This window comes from Melopsittacus undulatus, chromosome 1, assembly GCF_012275295.1.
Source record: "Melopsittacus undulatus isolate bMelUnd1 chromosome 1, bMelUnd1.mat.Z, whole genome shotgun sequence".
Lineage (NCBI taxonomy): Eukaryota > Metazoa > Chordata > Aves > Psittaciformes > Psittaculidae > Melopsittacus > Melopsittacus undulatus.
Window position 1 is genome coordinate 147801235 of NC_047527.1, and position 25828 is coordinate 147827062.

The window sequence follows — 25828 nt, forward strand, 5'->3', positions numbered from 1 at the left end:
CATCCACTTCTGTTGTAAAGTTTTTGACAGTTCTGGATGAGTGCCCTGTTAGAGGTGTTTTAGAAATCCATGCAACCTTTAACATAACAAGACTCAAGAAGGCCCAGATTTTTTTCTGCTTTTCTCAGCAAAGCCATTCATAGAATCACAGAAAGGCTTGCATTGGAAGGGACCTTAAAGGCTCAGCCAGTTCCAAACCTTTCCACTAAGACCAGGTTGCTCCAAGCCCTGTCCAACCTGGCCCTGAACACTGCCAGGGATGGGGCAGCCACAGCCTCTCTGGGCATCCTGTGCCAGAACCTCTCCACCTTCACAGTGAAATTCACTTTTTTTCATTTCTTTCTCCTTTTTCCTGAAAACTCTCTTCCCTTACTAGAAATGTTCTTTATGTAAATTCCTGAATTCTAGGTGAAGGACAAGACCAGTATTTGTCTGCCAGGTAAAAAAGCACTTTATGAAAAATAAATCAGGATCACTTTTATTTATTTGGGTTTAGAGAAGGTTAACAGTCCTGCACTTCTTGGCTAACTCTTTTGCAGCAGGTTGTTGGAACACAATAGTTTGTTTTGAATGCACAGTAGCTTGGTCTTTCACTTGTTTATTAGCCTTGTAGCACATTGCTATAAGTGAGTGTTATGACATTTAGTATTCAAAGACAACCTATACACAGTATTTTGTATTGCGATGTGAATCAGCATCCCTAAACCTGTAAATGTTATTAAATGCATTTGTTAAACTGGCATCTCTGCAGAGACCTTAATTGGAAAAGACGTCACCAGAGCAATTGTGCTTTTCTGTAATGCACTGAGAAACCACATTCTGAATATGGTAAAAGCCAGGGACTGCTTACCCAGTAACTAAGTTCAAAGTGAAGTCTGATTGGTATTAAAAACTTTACCCTTTCTGTGTCCTAAAAATTGAAAGTAAAGATAGTCAGAAAAAATTATTAGTTTTGTACACCTATTATCTAAATTTTACTATACACTTCTTATGAAGTAGAGGTGTAAATATACAAGGTATCCTTTTCAGAATAACTTCGTACTCTAAGCTAACTTTTCTGTTGTAAGGCTAAAATATTTTGCTGTGAATAAGACAGGTTTCACTGCCATATTCACATATTTTTAGGTTGAAAAGAATTATTTAATTTTAGACATAAATTAACAAAAACAAAAATCTGATTTTTCTGAAAGAAGCAAAACTATGAAAGCAGGTTGCTTATGGACTGTAGACTTCCATTCCAGCATTGGTCATATGCTCCTCATTTGTTTTATGGTCTCCCTTCTATGGTATTCTCATAGCTCCCACTTTTGTATTTTCCTTTTAGTTTCAAATTGGACAAAAAAGAGTCAAAAATGTTCATGTATGAGAAGGAAAAGCATAAATGAACAAGAAGGTTTGGTGAGTTTTCCATTGAAAACAAAAGTAATTTGCTTGATGAGAGGATTTAAATAGCTATGGCTGGCTTTAGAAATCACCTGCTCTAAGTCAGTAGCAAAGTACATGTAGACATATTTGAGGACTAAGGAAACCTGGTACAAGTTGATATCAAGACATGGGTTAGTTTAAGATTTATTCTAAAATCTGTAACTCAATGAAAGGCTCTCTCAATGTGATTTCTAGATGTTTTAGCTTTGAAGTTACAGAATTTTTCACTACTGCTTTTTTGCTTATATTCAGTGGTCAATATACCAGTTATTTTTGCTTGTTTCCCTTTATGCTCATGTCCTGAGTTCAGCAGTAGCAGTCATTTTTCTCCTTCTTAGTAGCTGGTGCAGTGCTGTGTTTTTGACATTCAGCCTCAGAACAATCCTGATAACACCGATGTTTTTACTTGTTGCTCAGTAATGTTTACTCTGACCAAAGACTTTGTAAGTCTCATGCTCTGCCAGGGAGAAGGGGAAGCCAGGAGGAAGCAGAGACAGGACACCTGACCCAAACTAGCCAAAGAGGTATTCCATACCACAGCACGTCATACCCAGGATGTAGAACTGGGGGCAGTTACCCAGAAGGGCTTGATCACTGCTCAGGTCGGGCTGGATATCGGTTGGCAGAGTGAGCAAGCAGCTGCATGGTTCTAGGTTGCCATCTGGGCTTAAACCACGACAGCTAATAACATGCTAACAGAAAACAGAAATAAATGAAACTGTCTTCTAATCAGTTAGTTAACATTCTAACAATGTGCAGAAAAGCAATTGGAAATCCTGTTGTGCCCAGGCTGTCCCCCACCTTCATTCACATCCCTGACCAGCTGTTCCTTGTTTCTGTCAGGTGCAGCAGAATGCCTTCCCTTGTAACTTCTTGATCACTGGTGTTAAGAAGCTGTGGTCAATGCATGCCAGAAGCAAAGAACTTAGAAACCTGGATTGCTTTTGCCCTGCTGTGTAGTGCCTCTAGCAGGTATCAGGGAGTTGAAGTTTACCAGGAGGACCAGAACATGTAAATGTGAGGCTTCTTCCAGGTGTCTGAAGAAAGCCTCTGCTACTTTTCCCTTAGCTGGTGGGCTGTGGCAGACAAGCACAACAATGTCAATCATGTTTGTGTGCCCTTTTATCTTGACCCATAAGCTCTGAGCTGGCTCATGATCCACCCCAAGGCAGATTTCCACGAGTTCCCATTGCAGCCGTATTACAGGACAGGTGGGCCTCTGTGCTTTCGTGACATGCCCTTCTTAAAGACCCTGTATCTGTCCAGTGTAGCATACCAGTTGTATCAGCTATCACACCACATCCCTGTGATCCAATGAGATAGTAGCCCTGCAACTACACATCCACTTCAAATTCCTACTGTTTATTCCCTATCTTGCCTGCATTAGTCTACAGGCAGTTCATATGGGCACCCAGTCATGCTGATTTCCCAGAAAAAGAGTTGAGAGCTTTAGGCATATCAGCCTAAATATCTCATCATTCATCTTTCTTGTCTGTCTACTGAAAGGCCATTGAGTATGGTTTTAAATGGTCATTATCATTAAAGTTACTGATGGTAAGATCCTTGAAAGTTTGAATATATATTTGAAAATCCCAACGCTTATCCTGATTCGTGAAACTCTTTTAAGTCTGGTTAAAATCTGAGCCAGAAAAGGGCTTCATGCATGATTTCTCAGGGTTCTGAAAATATTCTTCTGTCTGTTGCTAACCAATACCAGGGGGTTTATGTGATTTTTTTGAAGTAAAACCATTAAATATATTTCTGTTAGCACAGTATTGATCTTGGGCTTACTTTAAAGGTTTTAGACTTCTAGCAGCTCTTTCACTGAGCATGGACTGAGTTAATAATGAAATCCAAAATACAGAAAAGGCCTGGTAGTTTTGAGTTTGGCTGCAAACATTAACACAGCAGTAGCTGGAGTCCTTGTTAACAAAGCAGATTGTTTCTTTGTTAGTTTAGTGAGTGAAGATAAATTGCAGTGCCAAGACCAAGTAGCATAGTAAAAATATTGTCCCTTAACTGTAATAGATTTGAGCTGCTTGCTAATGGTTGGTATCGTTTAGCTGGTTAAAGCATTTACAATATGATAGCATTTCCTGATGGAATAATAATGGATTACAAAATAGTGGGGTTGGAATCTTTTGTCACCGTGTTCTGTTGGGTATTACCATCTAATTCTATACTCACTTCAAGTTGATCAAATGCAAAGGAATCAATCAGAAACTCTGGTCCAATATTACAAATTCCTTCCCATTTGCTTATTTTGGGGCCTTTTCTTGCACTGATGCTGCAGTATAAATATTGTAATGAGAGTGAAATGCAAATAGTGCTCCCTGGGTGGTCTCCTTACACTCTTAGAATGTTCCAGAATCAGCCTGCACTGTCTTTTCAGAAAGGCACTGTTGATATTAAACTGGCAGCAACCTGTTTCTTAAATCCTTGGAGTCAGTAAAACCTTTGCCTAATGAGGGACTGCAGGCTTTGGCTTCTGTGCAAATCGTTCTTTGTGAGCTAACTTAAAGACTTCACTGAAAACTGGGTATTCATAGTAACATCTCTTGATTTTTCATTTAATTTACTTGTGAATGAAATAATTCTCATAAATGAATGGCTCGGTTTGGTCACTGCAAGAGCAGTTCCCCCCTGTGTTTCTAAAGCAGGGAACATTCCCCTGCAGATTTTCAATTTTCAAAGGCACATAACTTGTGAAGAAAATGGTAGAGATTCAATTAAATAGTATTCAGAGAGATCTCCCCAGCTCCTGGTCTTTTATTGTATTCAGGAATAATGGGAGGGAAGCATATGTTTATGAAAGATAAGGTGGGAGCTCAGGCTGTTGCATAAGCAGTCATTTGAAGCAATGGGTCAAGCCTCTTGTTGAGCCAGATGCCATTGGATCTCTTTTAGCTTTCTTTCCATGCTACTGTTTCCTCATACCACCAAGGTCGTACTTGCCAGTAGTAATGACTCCTGCAATTTGTCCTCCTTTGGAACTCTGTCTAAACGCATTTAAAGGGATTTGCCTATGTTTCAAGATCACAGAAAACACAGGGAGTCTTAAGCTTAGTAGTTGTGAGTGCCATGGTAATAGCTACTGCGTAGTATGTGGTAATAGAGTGCCGTGACATAGTTATTAAGCTATGCCAACCATTGTCAAAAGTATTTCCAGTCTCAGGCTGACCTGGCAGACACCCACATTTAGGAAACTGCCCTCCAAAATCAGAGTCTTGTGAGGAAGTACAGTTAAGGTAACTATTAAACTTGTGTGGTTATTACAGGTGTGAATTAGTCACTGCCAGTGGTGGACTCAGTTTATATATCTCACTTCATAAAACTTTTTATAAGCTTTTAAAGTAATTGAGCAAAATATGAGCCAGTTGATATCTGAGATGTCCACCCTGCAAAGAGGCCTCTTCCTTCAAGTCCCTACTAATGCGTGATTCAGTGTCAACACAAATACTGTATCTACACACTAAACTGGGATTGAAAATACGAACAAGATAGATTTTGTTCTTCTGAAGCAGTCAGAGCCTCTTTGCTTTCCTGACTTGAAGCAAACTTGGACACATACAGTATAAATTACAATATGAATACCTTGTATAAAATATGCAGATTTGAAAGGCAGTGATCCTGTAGTTGGACAGAAAGTAAAATATGAAAGTTTTCCAATAATGTGATAATAGAGCTATGCATCCATTCAGTGAAATAAATTGCTATGGATTTGCAGTAAAATCTAAATGTTCCTATATTATTGGGAAAGCAGACTGGAACAGACATTAATGGCAACTATATCAAAGTCAAATATGAGAAACACAGTAATAATGTAGTTATGACTCATGTGTCAGTTGTTGACACTTCATTTCCATGTAAACTTGACCTCACTTTTAAAAAGTAAGTCCAATTGTTAAGGTTTCTAGATTGATATGCTCCCATATCTTCAGCCACTGTTTGGGTCTCTCTCCAAGCTTCCTTTCAAAATGGTAGTCGTGACATTCAGCACTAAAGCATATCAATCCTGTGGCACAGAGCTTGTGTTCTTGCACTGTGACTGAACAGTAGTCCTGGCATTCACTGGAGTTTATTGTTAAGTTTTTTTCTCTCTTCATATTTAACAGAAATCTCGTATTCTTTCTTCTTTCTATCTCTGTCCCCTGAAGTGCACACCAATCAATTCCAAATATGTCTTTTTGCCTCCTTGTTCTCCATCAAATGTGCATCTCTTCCCTGCAGGTCAAAAGACAACATTTCATACAATACAGTAACTGGCTGGCAGAGTCACAAGCAGCTGACCCCAAGGGGAGCCTTGCACTGATGATATTCCTCTCCTTTTTCCCATTGTTCACTGTCTAGCTTTGAGGCTTTAGACACTTGTTTTTTCTGGGGTTTGAGTTCTCCTGACTTACAGAGAAACAAAGATACAAGCTCTAACAGTTCAAAGCAGAAAACCAGGCAAAGCAGTAGTTTGAACATTAGATTATTGCTAATACTGAGGGGGAAAAGATATGTTTTCTTAATACTTTCAGAGGTAATCCTGTAATTAGCACTAAGGCCCTGCTCCTCCTGCCAAAAAAAAACCCTTGAAAGTGGTAGAGAATTGGGGTTTTTTTAGGATTTCAGTGGAGGCTATTTGCTTACTTCTGCTACTGGAGTTACTGTATCATAAACATCTACAGCACTGAATGAAATTAAAGAAATCTGGTTCCCTGATCTGTTGTAAAGATCTGAGTCTGTCATCTCCAGTGCCGAAAAAGAACTGTACCCTAAAATAAGTTCTTGTTTTGTTATACCTTATAGACGAAAGGTGATCTTTCACCTTATAGATGAAAGTAGATAATTTATTGAGCTGAAGCTTGACAGATTAAAAGGAAATCATAGATGTTTGGGGTAATTATTAAAAGATCTAAATGCTTATGTAACAGAAAAATCATAGAATCATGACTGGTGTGGGTTAGAAGGAATGTTATAGCTCATACAGTTCCAACTCCCTGTCACAGGCAGGGATACCTTCCACTAGACCGGGTTGCTTCAAGCCCTGTCCAGCCTGGTAGCAAACACTGCCAGGGATGGGGCAGCCACAGCTTCTCTGGGCACCCTGTGCCAGCACCACACCACCTTCAAATTTCTCCCTAATGTCTAAACTCAGTCTCCCCTCTGTCAGGTTAAAGCAATACTCCCTTGTCCTGTCACTAGAGGCCCTTGTAAAAACCTCTCCAGATTTCTTGTAGCCCCCTTAGGTACTGGAGCTGCTCTAACTTCTCCCTGATGCCTTCTCTCCTCCAGGCTGATCAAATACAACTCTGTCTGTCTTCACAGGATATTTGTAGGATATATAAATATTTGTCTACCTAATAAAAGCTAATGCAGGTCCTTAGTAAATCATGTTCTTTTATTCAAATTAGGCTATATTTACCTATGGTTTTCTTTTTTCCATGTCATGCTTGACCCAGACTTTAAGTGCAAAATGCTGAAATGCATTGCAATTTTGTCAATCACCTGGTTTGTCTACTGAAAGATTGTCTGATTAAAAAGAAGTGTAACAATATTTCAAACATAAAACTCAAACCAACATTATTTTACAGAATTTCCTTTGAACTCTACATTGAAAACTGGATAAATAGTTGCCTTCTGGGATATTTTTATAGTAAAGGAATGAGAGAGTATCTTCTTTCCTAATCAAAAGGAATAAATTAATATTGGAAAGATAAGAAACTTTCACATATTCTGATGCATCTTTTGCCTGGGGATACCTGGGACTCAGGAGACTCAGGCAGCAGCTGGGCTAGCAGAATTCCAATTTCATACTGGAAGCTGTCAGATAACATGCAGAAAGATGGAAGTGGATATGCACCAGCCAGAACAGTTGTGTTGTGAAACAAGGAGGAACTGAGAGGTCCAGGGATATCTAGTTACTACCTAAATCAAGAAATGTTGCCAAGACCAGACAGAGTTCACCAGAGAGCTCTAAAGCCAGTCAAATATGAAAAATAACTATTAGCTGATTACTTATCTCTCTTGTCAGCCCATGTTCTATCAGTACTGAAGCAGGGGAAGCTTTATAAAGGGTAACTGGAAGAGTCTGAGAATAAATGAGATTTCTGAAGTGGAGGTAAAGCAGTAAAACTCTGATACAGTATAGAAATCATTTATGCATGAAAACATGGTTCTTGAAGAGGGACTCACAGCTGCTCATGGCAGTCAGTAGGCATATGGACAAACAGCAGGCCAGTTGATACATCTGAATTTAAAAAAACACTTTAGACTTAATTTCTTTGTCACAGGTCCTTCAAGAAACTGAGCTGACAAGGAATAAAAACGGGAGTTAACACAGACATAGATCTGTGATGTCCCATCACTTCTTGAATGTTGTGTCCATTTTGATATGGGCAGTACAAATAAAAAAGGCTTATGGGAAGAGTAACAAAGCTGATCAGAACTTCTGTATGAGAAGAGATAAAGAACTTCGAAGGCTCCTCATCTTGCTCTTGGATGAGCAGAGATTTGAGCTGGGTTTCCATCCATAAATGGGATGGAAAAATATGCATAGGGAACAACTATTCACTGGTTTTCACCATCCAAGCATTAATAGCATATTTAAAATGAATGCAAATATATTCATATGCAAAACACTGCTGCAGGTGGCAATAGTTTAGCTGGCTTGAAAGAGCAGTTGTGTCAATTCAGAGAAGACCATCAGCAGCTATTAAATACAAATAAGGTACCCACACTGGCTCAAGATGTTCCTTTCTTGCATGCTATAGGAAATAGGAGTTCAGAGGGAGCACACCAGGGGACATATCACCCTGTGTTTACTGTATTTATATGCTTTGCCCTGAGAATTTGCTTCTGGTCACTCTTAGTGACCATACAGTTATTTTTATGTTTGTACAGGAATATTGAAGATGGAAGAAAAAGTTGGTATTACAGAAGATGGGAAGTGATAAACAGAAGGGAAGTTCATCAGTGAGCCATGGAAAAGAGATGTTTTAAAGAGAATTGAAGAAAGAGAGGGGCAGAAGGCAAGGTTGTGGCAGGAAATGGAATGAAAAACTGGGAGAGGGAAATTTGCAAATGGGGAGAAGGATTAAATATGGCTAAAGGAGTAGAGGCTTCAAAGAGGGCTGAATGAATACATCATAGCAGAAATGGGAAAAAATCCTGTATATCTGAATAGTGCAGATTCACAGTGGTAGGGAAAATAGTTTATTGCGTTTCCTTTTTATTAAATGCAGGTCCCCTGGATATGTCAGCATGTTGTGCATGGCCTAATAGGAGAGTGTGATACTTGGGAGATGAATTTGCCATGTGCTCAGGACCTAGTCTGCAGTCAAGGCTATTCATTTATATGCAGGGGAATTTCACTTGTAGCACAGTGTCAACCAAACAGCTGTGTTTCTGGACACTTCTAAAATACAGATTCTGTCAAATTTAATAAGACAGCATCAAATGCATTCAGATCAAAGCTGCCTGCTTTTAATCTTCCTGTTACCCATTTTAACATGAGTCCCAGGGTAATAGCTCAACTGAAAACAAAAATTACTTGTATCTTTCTGCAATTGGTAAGCCCCTATCAAATTGTCTGTAATAAAGCCTTGCATTTTAGATCTGAGAAGTAACTTTGTTCTAAAATCCTTATTAATTCTTACATTACTTAACTATTCACGTTACCAAAGCAAATAAGGGAAAAGTCCTTATTACCATATAAAGTTCTTCATAGTTCAGTGCAAACTATGTAAGAAGAAATATTAAGTTATGGAAGAAAAGCATGTTCTCAACTGATATAAATTGACATTCCTCTACAAAAGTTAATGGACTAGTCCAATTAACAGTAGCTGAAGGTACAGTCTTGCTATGCTTTGCTTTTCCTCTTTACAGATCAGTCATTTGCCTTGATACAGTACTCTTTATGCAAATACGTAAACATGATTAATCACTATGAATTATTAAAAATAGAGCTTGAAAGATAAACTTTCAGCAGAATGTCTGAAGAAGATAAGAGTTGAGCAAATTGGTTCCAGGAAGCCAGAGTTCCATAGATGAGAGCAATATTGGGCAAGTAATTAGACACCAAATGAGCTGGGGATGCATTTCCTACTGAGTGTGCATGTGTAAGTGCCTTTCATTGCACATATGCACACACCTTGGCAGTAAAATCTGCCAGCAGGTATGCAGAAAATGCCAGAACACAAATGGTAGTTGAGGGCAAAACATCTGAAAGGTCGCATTTCTTAGTTTAATTTTAACAATATCCACAAATATACTTCTGATACTGGAGTATCTGTGTGCCAACAGATATCCCAGTGCCAGAAGTATTGAGACTTCTCAGCTTAAAGAAAGAGGCATATATCCAATATTCATACAGTGGTTTCTACGGAGAGTGGTAGGATTTTGCAGGGGGTAGTTAACAGACATGCCACAATGGTGTCTGCTGACACTGTCCTGTGAAATGAATTGAAATAACTTCAGATACTGCTCAACATGTTAAGTTCTGCTATGTGCAGAGAGCCTGCTCTTCACTTTCCAGCCAAGTAGTCCTTGGCTTGTGTGTTTCAGAGAATTTGCTTATCTGTAGTTTCTGAATTGAGTGACAGAGCTGAATGATGTGACCACTTCTTAACGATACTGTGAGTTAAGGATGTAGTGAAATAACAGATTCTGCTTTTAAGTCATCAGTGCTAGCTGTAGTAGGCTTAGAAATGAGCAGGTTGTACACCTCTATATCAATTGTGTTTATTGTTCTGATAATTAGATTTTATTTTTGCTTGGAATCATTGCTATCCAGTGTTTCCTTGTAATGCCTTATTTGATAAACTTCAGTGTCTTTCAAAATGATATAAGTAGCTGCTTTTTATCGTTGCCAATCAGATCAATTTGGTGCAATCTAGTTGACATGGCTCATGAAAATACATGTTGACAAAGCTCTCTCCTAGCTCCTGAAGACCTGTGCTAGTAGAATTGTGTACGTGTGTTCCATTTTCCAGTTATGAACACCCATATTTACATGGCTAACAATGGATATTTGAAAGACCAATGACAGTAACTGAACTCTTTGAGTGCAGATGCTCTTCTGTGTATGTATAAGCCTTGCGTGCAAGATTTCAGTTTTCACACAGCCTCTTGAGTGCCCTCATTCAGATAGGTCTTGGCAAGCACTGAAGTGCTTTACTAGATTTTCAAGACCAGCTTATAAATCACAGAAGCCTTCACTGTCTCCATTGCTTAAGCGGAGACACTTAATTCTGAATGTAACCTAACTTTTTACAAATCAATTAACTGCTTTTTTTTTAATTGTAAGGTAAGTTGGCTCTTCTAAGAGTTCAGCTGCTGTAATGGTTATCTGGATTGCAGGAGGCAAAGTCATTCAGACACTATAATCTGATCATTCTTAATGAGTCCAGATCGAGATACTTATGACTTCCTTTTCTTAAAAGTGCTGTCAGTTTCTCGTTGTCTCAAATATAGGCCCCTGCTAACATGGAATCGTAGAATCATAGAATAATTTGGGTTGGAAAGGACCTTAAGATCATCTGGTTCCAACGCCCTGCCATGGGGAAGGGCATGCCCCACTAAACCATGTGACCCAAGGCTCTGTCCAGCCTGGCCTTGAGCACTGCCAGGGATGGAGCATTCACCACTTCTCTGGGCAACCTGTGCCAGTGCCTCTCCACCCTCACAGTAAAGAACTTACTCCTTATATCCAATCTAAACTTCCCCTGTTTAAGTTTTAACCTGTTACCCTTGTCCTGTCACTATAGTCCCTAATGAATCGTCCCTCCCTAGCATCCCTATAGCCCCCCTTCGTATCTTTCTTGTGCGTAAATGTCTTTGGAATTCAACATTAAGCAGTAATGATTGTCAAATCAGGTTTCTTCCCAAGTTGTACTTTCCGTAGATGCACTGCCCAGTCAAACTTGCATGATTACAATCTTGCTAATGACTGCTGTATATACAGTTGGCTTGATGCCAGGAATGTCCTGCTTTCTCCCTTTTACTTTTTCTCTCCCTTTTACTCCTTGCATGCATACATCTGGGGGTAAATCGAGTACAAATACTCCTGTGTTTATCACCAAGGTTAGAACTGGACTTTAATTCATTTTTTCCCTTTATGAACATTACAATGGACATCAAAATGTACCAAAATATTCCTGGTTACAAATGTGCCTCAAGCATTCTTATCCCCAAGTCACAGCTCTGTGAGTGCTGACTTCTCCAAATCACCAACATGGGAACTATATATACCATAGTTAGACATACAGAAATAGAATCTGGCTGTGACTGCAAATGCATGTTCCTGCATGTAGCAGTGCTATATGGCTGTTGGGCTAACAAACCTATTTCACAGTGATCTCTGACTGCAGTAAAAGAAAACCTTTCTTTTTTTTTTTCTTTTTTATGGTGGTGAGGTACTGGAATGGGTTGCCCAGGGAGGTAGTGAATGCTCCATCCCTGGCAGTGTTCAAGACCAGGTTGGATGAAGCCTTGGGTGATATGTTTTAGTGTGAGGTGTCCCTGCCCATGGCAGGGGGGTTGGAACTGGATGATCTTAAGGTCCTTTCCAACCCTAACTATTCTATGATTCTATATCTGGGGAATGCTGGGAATTTCCAATTTCTCACATTTCAAAATCTCCCAGTATTTCTTGCAAAAAAAAAATCTAAAGGTAAATGGAAAAAAAAGCAGGCCCAGGAAATTAGAACTCACAATATGTGATCAGGCAGAGCCTAGAAATTACATACACAGTCATTTGCAACCTGTCCTCATAATCTGTTTCAGTGTTGTTTGTGTCATTATGTTTAAGGCCAGCTCTCCATCACATCTGCAATGAGGACTTCACTATTTACCATCAAGGGTAGACAAAGTCAGATAGGATGTAGCAACTGGTCTCTTGTGCTCTGTTGCCTGTGCAGTTTCAAGTCATATTATCAAGACACAATACCTACAAGATAGGAAGATAAACAGTCTGAGGGAATAAGCCTTTTCTATTGATCTTCTGCGTACTTGGACTTGTGGGAGTTTACATGTGTGTTTCCATGCTTTCTTGAATAAGGACTTGTGGGCTTAATCTGCAAAGTGTATAAACATTCCTTTTTTTTTTTTCAGTGACATCTATGATTTGGGCCACATGAAACCCTATATGAAAACAGCTCATATAGGAGCAGTTTAGATTGTCTAAGCTTCTTTACTAGCTTACCAAAAGGTGCTTACTCATATTTTCTTTCCATTTTTGCTTATCTGACTACAAACACTTGCCATTTGGATTGCTTTGTATACAAAGTACCGAAAGCAGGTCTTTTACTTTAAACAATTCAGAAGCTCCAAGCCATAATCAAAGAAAATCATCGTGTTTATCTTACTCTCTTTTCAAAGCTAACAAATCTTTAAGTGTTATTTCACTAAGATACCTTATGAATCACCTGTGTGTGCTCAGTCAGTGAACAAGTCAGTGATTCTGATTAGCCATGTAAGCTTCCTTGTTCTCAGCTCTTTAATTTGGTTTTGTTTAATTGCTTCCTGAAATATTTTGGTCCCTCTTCCATAGCCTTTCATTTGCTGGCTTATCCCAGATTCTCAAATTTCAGCATCTCTGTAATACCCTTTATAGTCATTGTCTTTCTCTTCCCTGCAAAAAATATCCTAAAGTTCCAAATCACAGCAAAGTCACCCTGGTCTTAGTGCATCTCTCACTTAAACCCTGCACTCTACCTTTTAGCAGAGTTCAGCTAAGGATGAATCCCTCATTGCAGAGCATCCTGAAAATGCCTGTATCTGAAGGGGTCCTATAAGGCTGCTGGAGAGAGACTCTTCATCAGGGACTGTAGCAATAGGACAAGGGGTGATGGGTTCAAACTGAAAGGGGGGAAGTTCGGGTTAGATATAAGGAAAAAGTTCTGTACTGTGAGGGTGGAGAGGCACTGGCACAGGTTGCCCAGAGAAGTGGTGAATGCTCCATCCCTGGCAGTGCTCAAGGCCAAGCTGGGCAGAGCCTGGGGCAACACAGTCTAGTGTGAGGCTTTGGTAAAGCTGCCACAGAGCTTCTGTTTGCACAGCATGGCTCACCACACCAGAGAGGAAAGGAAGAGGGTTGGAAAAAAAGCATCCCTGTTTTGCAAGCTGAATAACAGTGTCTGCAGATTAGGTCCTCAGATAAGTTGCTACCTCTTTTCCTCATTGGCTCAATGCAAATATTACTTTGGTTTTGTGATTGAGGGACAAAGAGCAACAGAAGTAGGAGACATAGAGACTAGATGTAATTTTCCTCTTCTTTTATCCCTCCCTTTCTTAGCCTCTTCCCATAGATACATTCCATACTGCTTTATCTACCAATGTGTTACGCTGCTTGGAGTTTCAAGTTCATAGAAAAATCCCTAAATGCAAAAATGTTTTCAACATTTGGTACTTATCAAAAATACCCTGGCGTCTCACTCTTCACAGCCTGCAAAGGACATAATAAGAATGAAGTGGGTATAGGGCAATTTACATTACAATTGATTTCCTTTTTTTTCCCAATAGACACTAATGTGTATATGTCTGGAATGTAATGCCATCCATATAGACCATAGTGAAAGAAAACTGGGGGGTTTTGTGTATTTTAACAGATGTTTTTCAATAATTTATATTGTTTAAATGAAACTCTCATAACTGCAGGAAAAAGGGAACACTAGACTGAATTCAAAAGCAAAAAGCACACCAGGCAGAGGCAGGGAGGGGCTAACCAGGAGGAATACAGAGTCATGGCCTGGGCATGCAGGGCTGGAACTGGGAAAGCGAAACCTCAGCTGAAGTTGAAGCTAGTGAGAGATATTATAGGCAGCAAAGAGCGGCTTCAGTAGGTGTATCAGCAGCAAATGAATCCTGGAGTGCTGCTAGAAGCAGCCAGTGTCATTGCAAGGTTGCTGTCAGTGATCTTTGAAATGTTACGCTGATTTTGGGAGATACCTGAGGTTGGCCTCTATGATGGATGAGAGAACAGTGAGAAAAGTGAATGTTGTATACCTTGATCTTAAGAAGGCCTTCAACACAGCATGCATGGTATCTTTATTGAATTAAATATGGATTGGATAGATGAACTGTATGGTGGGAGAAGATTGACTGAATACCAGGCTCAAATGGTGGTGATGAATAGCACAAAGTCTAAGCAATGACCAGTTACTAGTGGTGTTCTTCAGGGACTGATGTTGGGACTGGTACTGTTTGACGTTTTTATGAACAACCTGGGTAATGGGATGGAGTGCACCCTCAGCGATTTGGGAATGATAACCAACTGGAAGTAGTTAGTATGCTGGAACTTAAGGCTGCATTCACTAGCATGCATCTTAAAGCACTTTCAAAAGAGGTTTTAATGAGCCTAATGTAATTTTTCACAGCTAAGTCCTGTAACTTGCTGTGTAAAAAAACTCCCAATGGCTTTATGTTGAGTCACTCTATATGAGTGAGGACTTTGCTGCTATTCCTGCTGTGCTTTTGAATACAGAGCCACAGTGTTTCAAGAAATTTCCTTGGCTCCATTGGACTTGATATTAATACTTGGAGAAGGAAAGAATATTAAGTTATACTTCATAAAGGAATATTTTGTGGTGTCAGTTTAAAATTTCATTCAGTTTCTTTGAAAACAAATTTAGCTTTTTTTTAATAAAAAAAGACAGTGTCTGGAAGGTAATTTCTGTATATTATTTTCTATGGAACACTCTTTCTGTGGAAATATATTTCTATGGAACACTTGTTTTTAGTGAGCAGACTATAAATGGGAGGTTGGATGCACTGAGAAAGTCGAAATGCACCATATCCCAACAGCTGGAATTCTTTTCATTAGTTTTCTAATTGAACAAGGTTAAAGATCAATTTCTAAAATGATCATATTTTCAAATCTGAGAGAGAGAGAGAACATCAAGTTTAAAAAAAAAAAGAAAAAATGGTGATCCTTTCTAACATGCAAATCTTAAGAGTAAGACACAAATAGACTTTAGTTTCTTTCCATTGAGTGAATCATTTGCACTCATAATAGTTTTAAATAATTATGGAGCTAACAGAAAACATATTTTGTTTTTATTATCGTTGACTGGAGTTCATTCTGATTTATTGTTCCCATGACAGGGGAATTGGAACTAGATGATCTTTGTGATCCCTTCCAACCCAAACTGTTTTGTGATTTCTCTCGTCTTAATATAGGTTGAATATGTGCTGCTATATGAGTATTTTCCACTTACAACAGTGTTAAGTGCTGCTAACTTTTCACTTGAACTGCAGGTACAAATTATGTGCTACAGATAAAGCAGCTCACATTCAGAAAGTAAAATAATACATGTGTTCATGTTGTGGAGATTCTTTGATACTTCTTCCTAAATTTGGAAAGATAATCCACTGGCAACCTATACTTGTGTTTCTCAATTGATGTATTTCTATATTTATGTTGCTCAATAGATCTATTTCTATATTTGTGTTTCTAAATACAAGTAAGAAAGCTGAATATTGTTTAAATCATGAACACCTGAAAAAACAGATACAAAGTTCTAGTCTACCACTGAAATAAAGATGCATAACACTTTATGAAGTTAAACTATCCAGTTTGCCCAAAGGGGTATTTAATTCAAACATTTTATGAATATCTCATAATTCAAGAAAATGGCATAGCCAGACCACTAAAAAGTGGAGGGACTACTACTCACGTTGCTGTGTGTACCTTTAAGGTATCAGAATGACCGTGTGATTTTCCCTCTTTATCCTGCCTCTCGTCTTCATGTCTAATACATAGTAAAAAATGCAACTGATAAAAGTGCCATGGTAAAGTTTTGAGTTCCATCTCTTTAGAGTTGTTCCCTTTTGAGTTCCATGTCTTTAGAGTTGTTCCCTATTCTCTCTCAGTTTATAATAATTTGTTAATCAGCTATGAGGTTTGTAATGCTAAGATTTTAAAATTAATCACTATGTTGGTTTTTTTTTTGCATAAAATTCTAATAAGCATAAGGACAGCCTTTACTATAAACTTAGTGAATGTTATAGGGATTCCATCAGCCCTACAGAACTTAATTGATTTGATTTCATTGCTAATAATTGATAATTGTCACTAATATTACTGAGCATTACTAATAATAAAATACGTGAATTTAGGAACAAAGCTACAATTAATAAGTAAAATCTAAGCTTTGCAAAATACTAAAATTTATTAAGATAATTCTTTAAGCACCAAATTTTTGTTTGTTTGCCATTAAACAATGTTGATCTTTAAATCCACCTGGCTTATTTAATGGGCATCCTTAATTTTGACCTGTAGAGGTCATCTCTGTGGTGATACATTTATCACCAGTGATCTCTATGCTTAAGGTAGTTTTGGAAGTTTGAAAAGTGACTGTAAGGTGTTCAAAACTTGGAAGTTACTGCTAAAAGAAGTGTCAGAATATACATTTAGGATGCACTGAATATCTGAATGTACTTAAATGAGATCACTTTTCAAGTTTCAAACATGTAAGAGCAAAGATCCAGCAGTCTGTGCACCAAAACATAATTCTGGTTTCTTGGTAAATCTCTGGGGAGGTTGGCACTCTCTGTGGTTATAGTTGGTACAGAGTAGTAGGTGGTAAGGGAGGAAATTGTTCATGCTGAAGAACATTCAGCGAATGGCATAAAACTGAAAACAAAACTCAGTTGTGGACTGGTACAGTTTACCCCAGAGTGATGTACTGTGGTCATACAAAGTGTTGCTTGCAGTGATTTTTCTTGGGTAGTTAGCCACCACTTGCCTTTATTAACTAGACTGTAAAATAAAATGTTGAATTAGAATATAAATCTCTTAGGTGGAAGTTAGTGGAAGTAAATCAAGTTACTCTGTAGCTGAATTGGTCCAACGACTTCTATCCTGTTGTTTTGGATTGAAGTAAATTCACCTTAGTGATATTGTAGTCAGAAGTTCGCAGTACATAAAAAACCAAATAGGTTTGTGTAGGAGCAGCAAATAAGATTACACAATTAGTGCCAACAGTGTAGTCTCCACACTGTACATCATTAAAGGCAGAAAATAGAGGTTGAGTATTCTGTGCTGCTTCTATTTCCCTAAGTATAATTATCTCCAGCTAGACATTTTTTTATCTTCAGGGGGGATTTTCAGTACAAGTGTAGTAGCAGTAACTTTGGAAATCTGGTGTACATTTACTCTCTTTTTTACAAAGCCTCTGAATAGCATATATTATATGGGTAGTGTAATGTACAGATTTGCAGCAATTTAATCATTTATGTGGCTTTCTGCATTTTCTCTCATATCCAGTAAAGTAAGATAGAAATTGCAGTGAAGTGTTTGACTGATTTAAATTAGCCAAGTCTGGTAATAATGATCTTTCTTACTGCTGCTCTCCATGTCAAAAAGTGATGATTTAACTTTGTTGTCATTGCTCTTGTTTCTAGTTATTTGAAGGAGAATTTTGTCTAAGCAGGAAAATCAGGACAGCTTGAGTGTATTTCCAAACAGAGTTCTTGCTTATTCCATAGGTTAGGGTTTCAGTACAACCTCAGTGTCCTGATTTATTTTGATCACTGCCAATTTTTAAGTAAAGGATTAAAATGTATCTAAAGTTTTCTCTTACTTTAAAGTAGTTGTTTGCTTTTTATTGTACTTTTCCTGAGGACTCTTCATTTATGTCTCAAGTGGATGGCTACTCTCAAATTCCACTCAAGTAAGCAGGAATTGGAGATGTTTTTATGAAGCAAAAGTAATATAAGCAACCTCCAGCCACTTTAAAAAGTGGACTTTCCTTAAAGGAACACTGGTTTGTATAAGGCACACTTTCCATCAAGCAGAATTGCTGCTTTCACTTCAGCATAAAATAAGCTGGTTTTATAACATGAATTACCAACCATTCACATCAGTTCTTCTCCAGTTAATGACTTTGGAATACATTTATTTGCAAGAAAATCAATTAAATCTTGCTCTTCATCCTTTTTAAAAACATCAAGATTCAAGAGGATCTGGTTCTGCTATTATTTTGTGAAAAGAAACACACATTTCCTGTGTCAGTGAATTTCTCAGAGAGCTGCAGTACTGTATTGGCATTCCTTGCACCTCAGGTAGGGAGGTCTTAGGACCTATGTTTTAAAGAATTCAATCCCATCAAGAGCTGTCAGGTTCTGAATTAGTGTCAATACACTGAAGTGAAATCTAACTGAGGGTTAAGGAATGATAGTATACAGAGAGACTGAAAAATCTCAGCGCTTTTCCAGAACTGGCTTCAATTAATCAGCAGGCAGCTGGTGATAAAGTGCTTTCAGAGAAGAAGGTCTGGCTGAAGACCAGATCTCCAGAGGAGACAAAATGAATCAGGAGTTGCAGCACTGGTAGAAAACACTGCCAAGTGTTGTGAGATCTGGTTAAACTTTTTCATCACAATATGAATGACAAGTACAGAGAAGATTCTGCAAACTGCACTGGAGGCTTCATTAAGGCTAGCCTGGCTTACTTGGGGGGCTCTTGTGTGTGTGCCCCAGGAGTGCTGGAAACACTACATCTTCTTGTTCTAAGCTCTGGCATTAGGAGAGTGTGCTTTTCTCTCTATATGGAGCCATGTCGTTTTTTTAGTTTAGTAATTCACATTTGTTGGTATGAAATGCCCTACCATGCTATTCAACTTCTGTATTTCTGTAAATGAAACAATGAAGGCAAAAGTAAAGACTAAGTTCTTAGAAAATGCCTCATTCAAGAAATTAGTGCCTTTCTCTACAAAAACACACAGAAAAATTGTAGTTCCCATTCTGGTCTCTGTTTCTGCACTCCACTGAGCTGGGAGACTCTGAAGTTTATTTCATGCTTTTGGAGCAGGAAACTTCTCGTTTTCCAAAGTAATTGCTTCTGTTCCACTTCACAGTAAGGGCCCCATTCTCATCTGACTGAAACAGGCATAAAAAACCTACAGTGGATGTGGGTAGGTGTATTGAGCTTTCCTTTTAGTGTCTTTTCCTGTTTATTAACATAATTGCAAGGTATTATTTTCATTCTAAGTAAATTGGTTTGCACTGAATTTGAGTTTTGTTCTCTAAGTTCAGAATAACATGTCTGAATTATGTATGATAGCTATAGAAAATCTGAAGATAACTTGACCTTGAATGGTTCTGTGCTGCCATTTATCCTGACAAATAAAGAATTTGTTTCCTTCCTCTCATTCTGCAAGGATCCAGGATGTATACTTGAAATACCACGCAGATAAAAATCAGTGGCAGACGTGAGATCAGTCACTGTTTCTGTTGATTACTAGTTCACTAGTTCCCCCCCCATTGTATCTGTATGCATACACATATAAATATATACAGCCCATTATTGACTTACAAATAAAACAAAAGGCAAAAATAAAATTATAATGAGGTGTTCTCACAAGCTATGGAGAAAAAAAATGTCTTCTTGTCACAGGATAATTTGTACTGTGCTTCAAAGAAAATCTGTTTTATATAGGAATACAAAATAACCTCTAGTTGTATATTCAGGGTCTAGTATGATATTTCATTCTCTGGTCAGATCTCATAAATTAAGTAGTGCATCAGACATTTAATGACATGCGCTGACTGTATGTATGTACTTTTGTTACAATACCACGAACCTAAACATATTCTTTTGACTTCCTTTCTTATGCTGTCTTTGATAGAACCTCACACAGGTGATTGGAAGAGAGGCATAACAGATCTTGACACTACAAAGAAATACTGTGTTTATTTCACAGATATATTCTTATACCTATTATAACTTACTATGTTTATTAAAATGACTTCTAACAAAGAAAATAGCATGAATCAAAATTATATATCTTCTAATCTTCCTTGCAAGTTTGAATTAAGATCAGGAGTTGGATCTAGAATTTAGGCTGTTCCATGTTCAGCAGGTCAGAATGAAGTTCTGGAAACAAATTTTCTTTAACTCAGTTAAATTCAGATTCAGTCCATGTCTGACCTTTGCAGGATAATCCAGTTCGTACCACAGCATGTCATGCCCACTATATAAATTGGCGCAGTTACCCAGAAGGGTTAGATCACTGCCCGGTCCGGCTGGGTATCGGTCGGTGGATGGTGAGCAGTTGTATTCTCTTCCCTTGTTATTTCCCTTATCATTATTATTATTGGTGGTAGCAGTAGTGATTTGTGTTAACCTTAGTTACTGGACTGTTCTTATCTCAGCCTGTGGGAGTTATATTCTTTCGATTCTTCTTTCCATCCCTCTGGGAGCCGGGGGGGGGGAGGAAAGGGGAGGAGTGAGAGAGTGGCTGTGTGGCTCTGATTTACAGCTGGGCTTAAACCACAACAGCTTAAAATGCGAAAAAAAAGAAAAGGTAAGATTCAAATTTTGTAGGTGAAAACTCAGAAAGATGTACAGGAAAAGGGAGTTTACCTGACTTAACATGGGTTTGTAATCATAAGCACAAACATGGTTTTAAACTGTCCAAACTGCATTTTATGTGCATTTTGGAAAGGTACTTATTTTCTTGTCAGCAAGAAGACCTATACAGTGCTGGTCAAATTGTTCAACCATCATTTAGCCTTTCTAGTGACAGCATTACAGTCAGCCTTGGTTCTAGAACTTGATTTAATTTCATCCACTGTAGGAAGGATGAGGAAGTGAATCACATTTCAGTAATGGACATGTGGAAGGGGAAGGCATTGTCGTGTGTACTGAAGTAACAATCACAAGGTATTAGGTCATGTCCAGGTTTACATTTGAGGTGAAAGCTTTGCCCCAGATGACTCAAACTGGAATTACCTAAGATGTTCAGGTCCCGCAAAATTTAATGGGCATTAGGCTTTATACCTAAAATAGTTAACCAACAGCATACATATAATACAAGAGTTATCTAGTTGCTTTAACATGTGCAAAATTCTTTACAGAACAATATTTTTTTAACTGCATTCTGAAAGGTTTGTCTAAGCTATGACTGCAATTTTAAAGCAGAAAACACAACCGTGTCAGAGAAGGCGTATTTGTGAGAAGCAGATGGCTCAAAAACCTCACCGTTCTTCCACTCCCTTGATTTACATAGTTAGGTTAGGAGTGGCCGCCAGCTTCAGCCACCCCAGCCTGCAACTACCTCCTGCCTCAGCCAGTGGAGCCCAGCCTGGGGACCAGGGACCTGGGGTCTCTGCCCAGGCTGAGGGACCCAGCTTCTACTCCTCTGTGTGCAGCGTCAGCCAGCATCAGAGACCAATAATAGCTGTGTGCTCATTAGAGTTTAGTGACACTTCAGATGCAGTGAAGCTGAGAATCATGTATTAAAATACCTCTGCATTTAGTTCTCAAATGCTATCAACTGTTTGTAGTAACTTGTTGGAATATATTGCTGATCTAATTTGTGGCTTAGTTAATGGGTTTGTACTGGTTTTGATGTGGAAATTTTATTGTGTCTCTAGGTTTTCATCTTATTTTTCAGTTAGTGCTTGAAAGATGATGGATAATCTTTCATTATATTTAGATACAGCCACATAATGTCCTTGGCTTTACTGGGTTTACATGTATATTGTGCTTGTATCCACCAAACAACAGGGAATGGCACTTTCAGTTGCTCTGTACTGTTGTCTACTGTAAAGCCTCAGCTGAATCAGTTTAGTCAGTCACTGGAAAGAACAAGTTAAAACAAGTAGGAAGCAGCTTTCTGAAAGCCCTATCTTCTCTTCTTCACATAAGTCACTAGCCAATGCACATGCTAGGAAGAGAATATAAACCCTGTCCCTATGGCTTGACTTTCCTGCCAATCCAAACTAACAATCCTTGATCTGGGATTAGCACAATTTTGGTGGAGGGCTGTTGGTCTGATGAGGTTTTTGTGCACTAGTTAGGCAACTGGGGAATACTGTGTAGTTTTCCCTTTTCCATCTGATGTGTATTAGTGTGAGGGGGTTAATAATCTTCCTCATAACAATCTATGGCTCCTTGCATTGTTGAGTGATATGACCTCAAGACAACCCTTTGGCCATGAATGTTCTGGCAAAACCTTTCAGTTAAAAGAGTCTTAATTATATTTTGGGGAAGACTTTATATGTATCTGGGTTTTGTTTTATTAATAGGTGCCACATTAAGCAGCATCTGTCCTCAAACATCAGTTGCTTGTTTCTGCCCTCTATTCACTGACCTCTCTTTATCCAGTCCATTTGTGTGTCACGTGATAGACTGTATTCAGGAACAGAATTTAGAATGACTTTTATTCCTTTTTTCCTGCTGCTGTTCAAACAATATTAGTTTGATAATCCATTATTCTCCTGTCTCCATGAATAGCTGTTTCCATTTACTGAAGAAGGATGGAAGGCATTGGACATGAGCAAGTTGGGTAGAAAAATGAGAGAAAGAAAGGGAGCTGTCTTAGCCACCAAAATCAGTGTGTCAGTCAAAAACTGCAGGGCTAGTCATCTTCCTAGCTGAAATCTGTAAATACATTATGCATTTTTCACACTTTTCCTTTCTTTGCCAATAAAGTGCTGGCTGCTCTCCCTTTCTTCCTGTTCTCAACTTAAACAGATTCTGTCTAAATTCTTTTCCTGAAGCTTTTCCAGGGAGTTAAATCTTGCCTAAGATTTATAAGCAGTGAATGAGGCTCTCCAGTTATCCAGGAGATCCTGTCTTATCCATGATATTCTTCACAAGTAAAACAACACATTCACTTCCAAAGGGCATTCAGTCAAACAACTACATACAAACATCCTCTGCGTCCCTGCCTTGTAACATGAGTCAAGACACTAATTCATTCTCATCTCTTATAAAACACCTTCAGAAAAACAGATAAATGAATGTATTGAGAGCAAAAATGGAAGTCTTACAGAATGTTCTCACATTCTTTGGAAGTGGGCCAGGACATTAGATTTTAGGGCTAGTTTCAAGTTTGCAGAAAGTTTCCAGCATACATGTTCATTGCCCTGGAAGGCTAGTTCTAGAGAAACCTGTCTGGAAATTCATTTAATGGAACACATGGAATACATTTTTCTCAGAAAAATCTAAGCAGTGGGAATGTGATTCCTGAAGTACAGCAACATGGATATTTTTTGTATTCCTATAATCTTTGTGTGAGAAAAGTAATGAAAAACAGCAATAGAAGGCTGGGGGAGGAGAAGGTTAGCAGAAGATTTCCATCCTGTAGACAGAACTAATGAAAGAATAATCAACTGTACTGTATGAATTCTTGCAGGCAGTTCCCAATGACTTAAATCAATAACCTTACAATGTAATCTAGTAACTGTATAATATTTCCTTCCCACCTTGCCTTTTTGTTTCCCCATCTATAAAACATGTCTTTTCCTATGGAAAAAAAGTACTAGCTTGAGCAACAGTACATGAAGTGAATAATGCTCTTTATCCTGCTACTTTACAGGGTTTCATGTACAGATGAATGACTCGGATCACTCGCTATTCCAGCATTCATTTCAAGGGTGCATGCAGTTTATTCATGTGGATGATCAGCTGGTGGATTTACATGCAGTGGAGCAAGGCCAACTGGGAAGCTTTGCCAATGTCACCATTGACATGTGTGCCATTATTGATCGGTAAGTTGTGGAGACATCACTGATACTCTGATGCATGTTGCCCAAGCAAGTGATAAATGCTCCATCCCTGGCAGTGTGCAGGGGCAGATTGGACAGAGCCTTGGGTGACATGGTCTAGTGTGAAATGTCCCTGCCCATGGCAGGGGGTTGGAACTGGATAATCTTAAGGTCCTTTCCAACCCAAACCGTTCATATGAATCTGCGATTCCTTGTTCTGCATGTTCTGAGAATGTACAGTGATAGAGAACAGGTGGCATCAGTGCCTTCTGGCTTCGCTGAATTCCTCAGAGTACTAAAATAGGTCCACATGCTTGTACAACTATGTATGTAATAAATGCTTAAACTTTATTAAAATAGTGCCTGGTGGTTGGGTTGGTTTTCTTTTTTCCAAACTGAGAAGAGTAGTTCAGAATTATGGCAGGCTTTTGCTTTGATCCCTACCTTTTCAAGCACTTGCCTGTGTTATTTTCTCTTCCTCCTGAGTAATAGTTTCTTCTTTGGTGGCAAAAAAGAAAACATGAGGCAAGACAGGAAAGAGCAATTAGCCCAACTCATGAACACAGGCAGCTTGGCTTATGAGAATTGCCTACATATTAAATTCATTACAAGTTTGCTTATTAGAATTTAGAAAGAAGCAGAAATTACAAGACTATAGAACTGTACAAGGATTCAGGTAAGGAGCAACCACTGGAGTTCATGTGGTCTGAGCCCTGCTCGAATGTAGGGCCAACTTAAAAGCTGTGTTAGGTTGCTCAGGGCCACAGTCAGTACGAGTTTTGAGAATGTCCAAGGATGGATATTCCACAGGCTGAGTGCCCCTGGGTATTAGCAAAGAGTGGCATAGTTAAGGTGAAGAAAAGTGTGTGCCTCTGATTTCCTACTGAAGGTAAGAGAATCTCAAAGAGATTAATGCTACTGAGAGAAAAACAAAATGCAGCATACTGCTTCGGTGTTACAAAATGCCTTCCCTTCCTGAAATGTAGACATCAGTTTGCACTAAACAAGTTGTGAGTTGACTGTAGCCAGCAGCCAAACACCTGCTCTATCTTTTTCTCAATCCTCTCTTCCAGGAGATGGTCTGGGGAGGAGGGGAAAGTGAAAAGATTCTTACAAGTGAAAAGACTGTTGGATTAAGATGATAGTTTAATAAGAATGGCAGTTTAACAAGAAATGCAAAACCTGTATATGCAGGGAAGTGAGAAGAGGGATTCATTCAGTACTACTCATCAGCAGGCAGTTGTCCAGCTGCTTCTGGGGAAATAGGGTCTCAGCAAATGAAGTAAATTAGGATAATATCCAAAGAATTTTCTTAGGGTTGTTTCGGGCTTTTTAAAGATTGAGATGTAATTCAGTTTGTTGTTTTACCATGATCAAATTTATTTCTTTGTAGTCTGCACTTTAAAGCAAACCCTTTGACTAAGAAGTAATAATGCCAAGCTTTAGATGTGGCTGACTTGTATGGCTTTCTTATGAACACCTGCAAATAAGAGTTTACAAGCACTTCTATTATCATATGCCTCTCTATATAACATCTTTTCTGTGGCTTTCTTTCAAAGGATCCAAGTACCATGTGTACTATATATTAGCTTAATTTCATTTCTTTTGAAATGGGAGGATATTTGTGACTGTGATACTTGTATCCTCCTGCCTTTTGTAACTTGTTTAGCTCTGAATCATAAAGGCTTCAGTCATCATCAACATGGAAATTGCTTTCATAGCCACACTTCAGTGAAGACCCCCACTGAGCAAAAAGATAAGCTGTCACAATGAATTATTCTTACTGCAGACTTCTGCCATTTGGCTGGGGGAAGAAAAGGTGAAGTTGTGAATGGTGGCATTTTTCATCATTAGCTACAGCAGATAGTAAGGAGGGGACAGTTCTCTCTATAGAAACATGATAAAAACCATGGAAAGTTCT

The 25828-nt window shown here is 38.6% G+C and overlaps 1 protein-coding gene across 1 annotated transcript in view; it reads left to right on the forward strand.

Annotated features, from left to right (window-relative positions):
• Window positions 1-25828, forward strand: part of CNTNAP2 (contactin associated protein 2) — a 1129462-nt gene that overhangs the window by 642034 nt on the left and 461600 nt on the right. Inside the window, exon 10 of the mRNA XM_034062602.1 lies at window positions 23739-23910. Coding sequence (XP_033918493.1) covers window positions 23739-23910 — 172 coding nt within the window. The remainder of the gene's footprint in view (window positions 1-23738; window positions 23911-25828) is intronic.